Genomic DNA, 9,582 nt, shown 5'->3' with positions numbered 1-9,582 from the left:
TTAAGAGACCTGTCTGACTACCACCCTGTTGCACTGACATCAACAGCCATAAGTGGCTGCCTAAAGCGCACATCTGTTCCTCCCTTCCTACCACCATGAACCCTCAGCATCTTACACACTGCTCAAGTAGATCTATGGACAACGCCTTTGCCCTGACAGTGCACCCTGCCCTTGCTCACTTCGACAAGCAGAAGACATTTGTGAAAATGTCATCCTAACATTCTCAAGTTTGAGAAAATGACCATTTTAGGCACTGTCACAGATGGAGACCAAACAACCAACAGAGACAAGGTCAGTGCTCTGTCAGAGTGGTGCTATGACAGCAATTTCTGTCAACAAACAAAGATGATGATCATGGACACCTGGTAGCTGCAGAAAGGTCCATCAATATAGTTGAAGTGAGCGAAGTGATTCAGCAGTGGTTCCTCTGCCCACAGCCTCACTGAAGACCTCATCTATTCCCTCCACACCAACACAGCTGCAAGATCTGACCCTCAGCGCCTTTTTTCCTGCTGAGACTTAAGAAGCACCACAGAAAGTATCCTTATGAGCTGCCTCCCCTGTAACCACAAGCATCTATAGAGAATGTTGAGGCCTGTAGAATTCAACACTCCCAGCCTAGAACATTTATCAGTCTCCATGCCCACAAAATTAGACCAGGCAGTAATCACCCAACACACAGTTGTGTTATCATACTGGCATCTGGCAGGATGTACTGGAACACTGTGTCTAGAACAAGAATCCTGAAGCTTTTTCACCACAGCTTCTACCCACATGCTAAGAAGTCATAAAGCTGTGAAATCACCCCCAGTATTCAATATCAATTACTTAAATAATACTTATAATTACTGCTATAAACACTGTCGCCAAGCCAATCAATGGTGCAGTAAAACATCTAACACTAATACAGCAAACATAAGTGTCAATACTGCTTACACCCTCCACCTGCCAGTTTCCACTGGTGTTAAGATCTAGATCTACTGATACACATATTGGGTTTTTGCACACAGCCTTCAGACTATTTCACTATATTTTGCTTTGGGACTATATCACTGCAACTTCCACCTGCCAGCTATTTTCTCTCTAACTACCATAGTAATGCTAAATACTACATTTTTAATCTATAGCATAGATTTCGGTACATATGACACTATTGCTCTATTTAGGGTCATACTGATGAGGCATCACAATCATTTTAATTCATTAGTGTCCTAATGACAAATAAACCTGACTTTGACACTCCTAATCAGTTAGCAACTTCCCGCTAAAGCCATTGCTGACAACTGAACACGGAACATACAATCTCCATAGAAAGGCATGGCCAATAGAATAGGACCATCTGGAGAAGCTGCACACGAGTGCAAGATCACCTTGCCCAATATCAAGCAAGTAAGAGGGGCTCCGCATTGAGCTGTTATTTTGTGGCATTTTAAGAGTTCCATCCACCATCTGCGATGATGAATCTTCAATCAGTACTAAGGCTCCTGTGGCTGAATGCAATCAAACTGTAAGAATGTTCAACTCCATCTAGTCTTTCCCAGAGGAGAACCTATGAACATAAATTTGTTTTATTGGATTGTCTGAGCAGTAAAACCAGTATACACTTTGTGACACTGGTGTGAATACATCCAATACTTTACCAGAAACACACTTCAGGCTCTAGTATGACCAAGGATTGTTATACCAGGAAAACCTTAGGCCCAATATGACCCATATTAGCTTAGTAATTAGCATCATAATACAATTTCATGTCACTACAATTCCATATTAGACACAGTAGAGTCAAACTGCCACCACAGATTAAAAACTGCATTAAGTCTTTATTGAAATCTTATTTGCACTGTGGGTTCAGTTCAGGACAGGGTATAAAAATTAGACAGAAAGAAACTACCAACAGCAAGATCACTAAGCTACCAAAAAAAAGAGAAAAAGGTAGCCCTACAAGTAAAGAGCAGGGAGAAATACAACCGGAAAACAAAAGAGCAACACAAGAGCAAAATAAATGGTTAGCTAAAAACCTTTAAGCAAAAATCCACAACAGAGTAAATGGTCATGTGATTGATGACCAAACTGGGAAAGGTGGTCTGCGCTCATGACGTTCACGTGTCACCACAGAATAATGTATACATAAATGATTCTTAATTTTGTCTGCAATCACAGACACGGGCTGTAAAATCATTTAATCATGAGGATTCTATCCTCTTTATGTGAATGGGTTCTACTGCTCATCATGTCTTTTGTTTCCCACTAAAATGGATTGTGGACTAGAATTTCTATCGCTCTCTCTTTACACAATCTTCTGCCTTACAGGCTGTAGAATTTGAGACTCCTGTCCATTCCTGTGGAAGACAGGAACTGGGCATGCTCGCCAAAAGCCACTCCTGTCACTAGACCGGTGTGATCTGCAGAAAAAGAGAAGGGCAGTAAGGAAAGAGAACACCGGAAAATCCACCATGAGTCAATCTCAGCTTTTTACTCAATAGGCTCAGAATGAAATTGTAACATCCCAACTTGAAGCACTAAAAGTAATATTTAGAGTCCAAATATAAAATGTCTTAATGTAAAGGCTGCGGTTTTTGATAATACGACTAAATAAACCTGGAATAAAAACTACCATTTAAAAGTGATAAGTGCACCAGACCTACTACTAATTAGATCAGCCATCAAGTTGTTAAATGTTCAATTGGACCAAGCCAAATAAATGAAAGAAAAATGTACTTTGCCAAAAAAAACAAACAAATAAAAAACCCCACACCACTATAATCAGGAAAAAATAAACTAAATCACAAAAACCTTTAGAGCTCCCTCTAGGTTGATCCCTCAGTCTATCAACTTAAAAATATGCATTATTTTTTTAAATAATAAAAATTATGAAAAATGTAGCCATTATAAGATATAGATTACATATATTACTATGTTACTGTTACACTCACCAGTAAAGTTGAGAACCTCAGACCACTGCTTGCAGATATAAACTCTGATATCAGATCCTCCAACAGCCAGATATGTTCCACTCTGGTCGAACACGAGAGACTTCACCTGCAAAAAAGGAAGACATTTTTACATTACAGATAAACACAGATCTCAAAACAAAATCTTGAGATCCAGTTCGGGGGGAAAAAAAATAAAATAAACTAAGCCCAAAATAAATAAATAAATAAATAAATCAATCAATCTGCAGAGGCAACTGAAAGGACAATCAAATCACTACAAAACAGAGGGACAGACCTCGTAATTATTGTCCAAAGTGATGGTCTTAAAGTTCTTCAGCTTTCTCAAATCCCACAGCTTCAGAGAGCTGTCCTGAGCACCTACAAAGAACACACAGGGAACAAGTCAAACACTGAAGTGGAAAATAAATAAATACATACTCAGCAGCACACCCACACATTGCTTACCTGTGGCCAGGTAGTATCCGTTCTCAGAGAAGGCGATGGCAGTGACTGGGCCAGAGTGGCCAGGGAAGTTGGCTACATTGGTTCTTTCCTTCAGATCCCAGATCTTAATCTGAGAGTCTGCTGTACCAGTGCCGAAAATCAGCCCGTCAGGATGGAACTGAGCACAAGTCAGTGCTGGATGAGAAGGAAAGGAAAATGTTTGCAAATATATGTCACTGACAGCAAGCTGAAATGGAAAAATGCATAAAAGCTCTGACGTGTACATGATCTTTGACAGAGACAGAACTACGCACCACATCCTGCAGTCTCATCAGTGACTTTGGTGAGAACACGGCCAGTTTGGATATCAGAAAAGGCCCAGTACTAGATGAAACAAAACAAAGATTCAACAAAGGAGATACATAATTCCTCTATTAATCTCTTAGATGCAGCCAAGTGGCGGTTTAAATATTCCCGTTTGTGAGGGAGTGTGCAGTTCTTCTTACCTGGTCTTCAGAGGAACTGAGCAGATAGTCTCCAGTAGCATGGAGGGACAAGCCAGTAACCCCTGCCTCGTGAGCTCTAACCACCTGAACGCAGTTGCCCCCAGAGATGGACCAAACACGAATAGTGCTGTCCGGGGATGCCGAAAACACCACAGACTGCAAGGCGATGAAACAAACTGCAATTAGTCGACACTACAGAGACCTACGAGAAGGTGTTTGATGGTCAGAGAAAGACTGGTTACCTGGGATGGATGGTAGATGACAGAGGTGACCTTTTTGGTGTGACCCTTGAGTGTGGCCACAATCTGCTCATCTCTGCGATCAAACACCACCACATTCTTATCCGCCCCACCTAAATGAAGAGAAAACCAGCAAGATGGTTAAACCATGATTTTTAATGTGATGGTTATAGATCAGTACTTTTACACAAAGCTGAGTTTTATTGCAAAATAACTCCTGTACTTACAGATAAGTGCTATTATTGAAGTGTGTGCATTTATACCTGTGAGGACTTTGTTGGTGTCTGTAGGGCAGAGATCCAGAGAAAGGATTCCAGGGACACTGGCGCTGTGAAGACCCTGAAGAGCAGAGAAAGAATGAGAATCCAAGGTCATTTTCACATAAAGCCTGGAAAATGTCCATTGAACCACAGATGCGTGGTCAGATGCGTTCTTACTACAGGAAATGTTTCACATTGTTTATGCAGGTGGCAGCACCTGTGTAGCTTGTGCAGGGCGTGCTGCAGTACGGAGCCTGCTGACAAAAGCCACTCATTAAAACTGATGAGAAACCATTTAGAATAGCAGCGGTGGTTTACAGCACAGCGGGTCAACAGATGGTTCTTACATGCCCGTAAGAGCTCAATCAGAAAATGTGAAGGACTAGTTAAATTGGGGAACTCCGCAATATGGCAAGCATTTACAATTACGTACACATAGCAAGGGAGCTAGACAGAGAAGCCGTGATCCACAATAATTACTTGTATAAACTAAATTCTCCAGAAAATTACTTGCGCTAGTCATACACGCGCTCACTCGGACATTACCCAGACTTGGTGCTAGGGGGCTGGCAAGATAAATCCCAGGTAATGTCTGATACAACTAATCCAGACATTTATCCCCACACCTACAGCTCCTCCTGGTAATGTCTGGAAAGGTTCTGTGTTACCATGCATGTATGAAGGGGGCTAGAGTTAATTATTTACTTAGAGCTGCAATATAGGGCTATACATTTACTTGCTTTGCTGGTTACACACAGACACACACAAATAAGCAAGACTGACTTACAGCATGGGTGGCCACTTGGCGATATTTGCTGAGATCTTCAGTTCTAACCAGCTCTTCTGGAACAGTCTTTCCTCTCTGAGAAACAAAGACACAGGGCAAAACTTCAGACCTGAATGTTCATTGGCAACTGCAATTTTACTGTCTTTATAAACTAGAACTTTATTACCTTCTTTCTCTCTGTGGTCAGGACAGTGGCCTTGTCTTGCAGCTGGAAAAGGAAAGACAGGAAAAATGTCAAGCAACATGTTATTATCCATACTGGTAAACCTTGGTACTGCTCATCAGTTTTAGCAATATAGTTATCAGATCATAGCCATGATTCAATGATAATAGAATACTGGTGCCCCCAGCGTCAATCTGCTTGTTTGCAGGTAAGAGTGCACGTATTGGTCACTGTACAGTGTACACTGTGCAGCGAAATGTGTCCTCCGCGTTTAACCCATCTGTGGTAATGAACACACACACACACACACACACACACACACACACACACACACACACACACACACACAAGTGCACTAGGGGCAGTGAGTACACACACCCAGAGCAGTGGACAGCCAACTCCAGCGCCCGGGGAGCAGAGAGGGTAAAGGGCCTTGCTCAAGGGCCCAACAGTAGCAGCTTACCAAGCCCGGGAATCGAACCCACAACCCTGTTATCGATAACCCGGCGTTCTAACCGCTGAGCCACCACTGCCCCTGTGACTGTCATCATAGTTTAAACTAGGGTTGCACAATGTATTGTTTCAGCATCATCTCAATGTGGGCATGTACAACAGGACTCCCCAGGACACTCAGGGAAATCTAATTAAATGCTACACCTTTTTTGCTGTTTGATACAAAAGAAAAAATTTTTTTTTCTAATTTTCAATGACAGATCTAGCAGATGAATCTGCCCAGTATTGTTTATTATATTCCAATCTTGAATACACAGCATTTTTTAATATCATGGCATGTTACATGACTTCTGGTGACACTTCCTGTATTCATATTGTAATATCTATTGCAAAATAAATAAATAAAAAATATATATAATAAGTGTCAGTTTACCCCTATATTGTTCAGCTTTAAACAATTTTAGTGGCACTAAATACACACACAATGTCATGTGCATCATGTCTTAAAGTATTGCAATACTACATTTTTGTTGCATCCTCCACCACTACTGTAGGTATACATAAGCAACAACAGACAGAAAAAATGGGAGTATTTTACCTTCTGGATGATCTCCGGAGTCATTCCCACTTGTTCACTGACCTCCATAGGCTCACCACCCACACCCTGAGGAACAGACATTTGAATCACTATTGATATGAAACATATGCATCCATTATTTAGGACGTTCATGACCGCAAAACAGACTAAATGACAGTCTGGCGTATTCAAAATCAGCTGTACAAACAAATCACTGACCACAGCTGCAGGCTGGGAGGCCGGAGCTGCCTGAGGAGCAACCAATCCGGCTTGAGGCTTGAGTGTGGCCAAGGCTGTAAAGAAATGAAGATTAAGAATCATTTTGTGTACATGCACAACATATTGTCCAAATGCACAGTGTTCACATGACCACTGCAACACAAACAGCACCAATGTGCTCCCGTTTGCAGTATACAACAGCAATATATAGCATAGCAATAGCAGTTAGTGAGGGATAACTCATTTAAAGTGTACCACTCACCCTCTCTGGCAGCGGTGACCTCTTTAGTGAGACGAGCAATCACCCTGCAAGCGGCATCGTGCTGGTAGAGCGAGTGAGACAGCTCCTGGCGTGTAGTCTGCAACTGCTGGCGGAGGGTGAAACTGTGCAGCATCACGGCATCCTAAGAGAAACAGTGTGTTAATTTTTCAATAACAGTCATTTTAAAGTTAATCAGAAAAGCTGAGACTACTCACTGACCCACTCATCTTGCAGAGACTTCAGAATTGCAGGGATGCTGGTAGCAGAAGGCGGCTTAGGTCGAATAGGGTGAGAAACTATATGTGGACATAAACAACAGGAGGAAACCATAAAAAATCTGGACTCTTCACCTGTGGACAAAGGTACTGAAATCCTATGATTAATTTGCATTGGTTGAGAGGATACCCTTACCTTTAATGTCGATGAGCTGCTCCTCAGACAGCGGCTGCCCATTGATGGGGTCAGCTCCATTCTCAGCAATGTATTTCTCAATAAGGCGACGTTCAAACACTTGATTGGAGACTGGAGAGACACATGGGTGCTCCGGTACCTCGTTTGAGACTGGAAATGGAATAGAAAGGGGGAAAAATAGGGTAGAAATTTACTTTAAAGTTCATTTAATCCAGCAAACCAGAAAAGGCCTGAAGAACCTTCTATGTGCCAAAATCAAATAATAGCTATTGGTTAAAGGTAAAAAAAAAATTGTAACAATGTAAACAAGGTTCTTATTATAGAGGTTTGTCCCTATACCCACAAATGTAAGTCTAAAGTGCAGGGGCAAAAAAACTTATTTCACAAAGACTACGGCTGGACAGCCAGTGATGCAGTTTTGATGGTTTAATAAATTGGATGGTTTAAATGCAGGTAGAAAATATGATCAATTTCTCAATTAAAAAATGAATTCCCTCCATTTATCTAAAGCACTCTTCTCTAAACGGAGGGAACCATTTGTTAAGCTAAGCTAAAGGCTCAGGTCTCTAAATATTATTTTTCTATATTGACACTTCAGGGGCTCAATAAGTCCAAATGTATGCACTACAATAAACCTAATTCAAATGTATTTATATTTTCTTTGCAATTAAACATGCAGTCTGTTCCTTAAGTACCCAACACACAACCGTTATCACAACCGCATAAATCATTGTAATCTGTCCACCTCCCATTTCCTTCAACTACTGCACCCTTTTTAATCCATGCATCCAGCTACTTTAAGTTGCACCCATTGCTGACACAAATGTGCAAATGCACACACTGTAAAATACTGCCAATAGAATAGGACTCTCTCTGCAGCAGATAAACATGAATCAATTGGCACCATGCTGCCTAATGCCAAGCGTGGGCTAGAGGGGTATAAAGCACCCCCCACCCCCCCACCATTGTGGAGCTGACTATTTTCTGGAATGATGGTGATGGTGCTCAATCCAATACCCTCATGAGGAGTTGGGACATGGGGGGACGAGCTGGGGTGGTGATCACCCAATCACCCTGACCTCACTAAAGCTCTCGTGGCTGAATGCAGTCAGATCCTCAGAGCAATGCTCCAAAATCGTGCACAGTACAGATAAACTTATTTGAGCATGTGTCCCAATACTTTTGTCCATAGTGTACATATGTATACATTTTAACCCCTATGTTAACCCCGCTGTGTTTAACCCCCACTGCTCGGAGTGTGAGGTACCTGAACGCTTGGTAGCCATCTATCTAGCTAGAAGTGCCGACCGGTAGGAGCCATGCTGTTAGCCAGCAAGCTAGCTAGCTAACTAACTACACACGGACAACCCCGGGACTCCGACTAGCCCTAACTCCCCCGTTTCTGCGTCTAAACACGCGTAGCCGGGCCTGTAAGGGTGTGTGTGCCCGCAGGTTTGTAGCTGTATCCGACATTAACACTTAACTGCGTGTCTGGAGGGAGAAGCGCTGTCAGTGCAGGCGGCTAACGGCGCTAAGCGAACTCCGCGACCCGGACAAACAACACAACTTACTCGCACAAACCAGAGACATGTTCGGTCCGCAGACGAGCCCCGCCGCTTTACTTCATACACGAAACCCTCGGGGAAGAAACGCTGAACTTATCTGAAGTGCAAACTGATTTTTAACCTAATGTAAGATCATAACATGCCCACTGTCGGCACACGCTGAGAGTCACTGCCGCTCAAAAAGCTGCGCGATGCATTGTGGGATAGCAGGTCCTCCACAGAGATCACGTTTTGTGCCGAATTCAGCACGCCGTCAGGATATGCACCCCCAGTATTTATTTATTTATTTTTTTTTAATTTGATATATAATTATAATACATAATATAATTATCACCTTATGTAATAATAAAACAATATAAATAATAATAATATAATTATTACGTTAGAGTATATTACCTATAATTGGGTGAAACATCATTACATACAAAAAAGTAAATGACAAAAAGGCTTTTGTGTGGAGCAGAAATGCTCTATATGTTCCTTCAAAACACTCCTAATGATAATAAACACAATACAAATGCTAGCTAAATCAGCCAACATACACCATGGCTAGCTTATTCCACAATGCTGAAGCCTGCATTGACTTCATGTGCAACAGAAACTTGCACGATGCAGTTCCCTGACCATGAAATATCGAAAAGTCGTGATTTCTTTAGACTTTGCACTTGATATTGGTTATTTGTAAGGCAGTGCAGCTACCAGGGAATGTGGCTGTGTGTGTATTTCTGTGACCAGCTTGTCCCTGTAACGTAGGACTGCAATC

At 41.9% G+C, this 9,582-nt stretch overlaps 1 protein-coding gene across 1 annotated transcript; it reads right to left on the bottom strand.

The window, feature by feature from the left end:
* Positions 1-1,800: 1,800 nt before the first annotated feature.
* Positions 1,801-8,989, bottom strand: prpf19 (pre-mRNA processing factor 19). The gene is made up of 16 exons (XM_072663142.1): positions 8,826-8,989; positions 7,255-7,404; positions 7,063-7,139; positions 6,844-6,985; positions 6,582-6,655; positions 6,384-6,449; positions 5,336-5,377; positions 5,170-5,244; positions 4,386-4,461; positions 4,126-4,235; positions 3,884-4,039; positions 3,692-3,761; positions 3,399-3,572; positions 3,229-3,311; positions 2,934-3,039; positions 1,801-2,402 (listed from the first exon to the last, which is right to left on the bottom strand). The coding sequence occupies exons 1-16, from the start codon at positions 8,842-8,844 to the stop codon at positions 2,305-2,307; spliced, it is 1,518 nt and encodes a 505-aa protein (XP_072519243.1). The 5' UTR covers positions 8,845-8,989; the 3' UTR covers positions 1,801-2,304.
* Between the last annotated feature and the right edge of the window lie 593 nt (positions 8,990-9,582).

Source organism: Salminus brasiliensis, chromosome 19, assembly GCF_030463535.1.
Source record: "Salminus brasiliensis chromosome 19, fSalBra1.hap2, whole genome shotgun sequence".
Classification (NCBI taxonomy): domain Eukaryota; kingdom Metazoa; phylum Chordata; class Actinopteri; order Characiformes; family Bryconidae; genus Salminus; species Salminus brasiliensis.
Note: the sequence above shows the minus strand (reverse complement) of the source record. Positions and strands in the feature narration are given on the sequence as shown.

What these genes read in the sequence shown, in the direction of transcription:
- prpf19 (XM_072663142.1), bottom strand. An exon ending in AGTCTCTGCAAGATGAGTGG is followed by an intron (nt 6,986 to 7,062) that starts GTCAGTGAGTAG and finishes TGTTTCTCTTAG; the next exon opens with GATGCCGTGATGCTGCACAG. An exon ending in CTTTGGACAATAATTACGAG is followed by an intron (nt 3,040 to 3,228) that starts GTCTGTCCCTCT and finishes CCTTTTTTGCAG; the next exon opens with GTGAAGTCTCTCGTGTTCGA.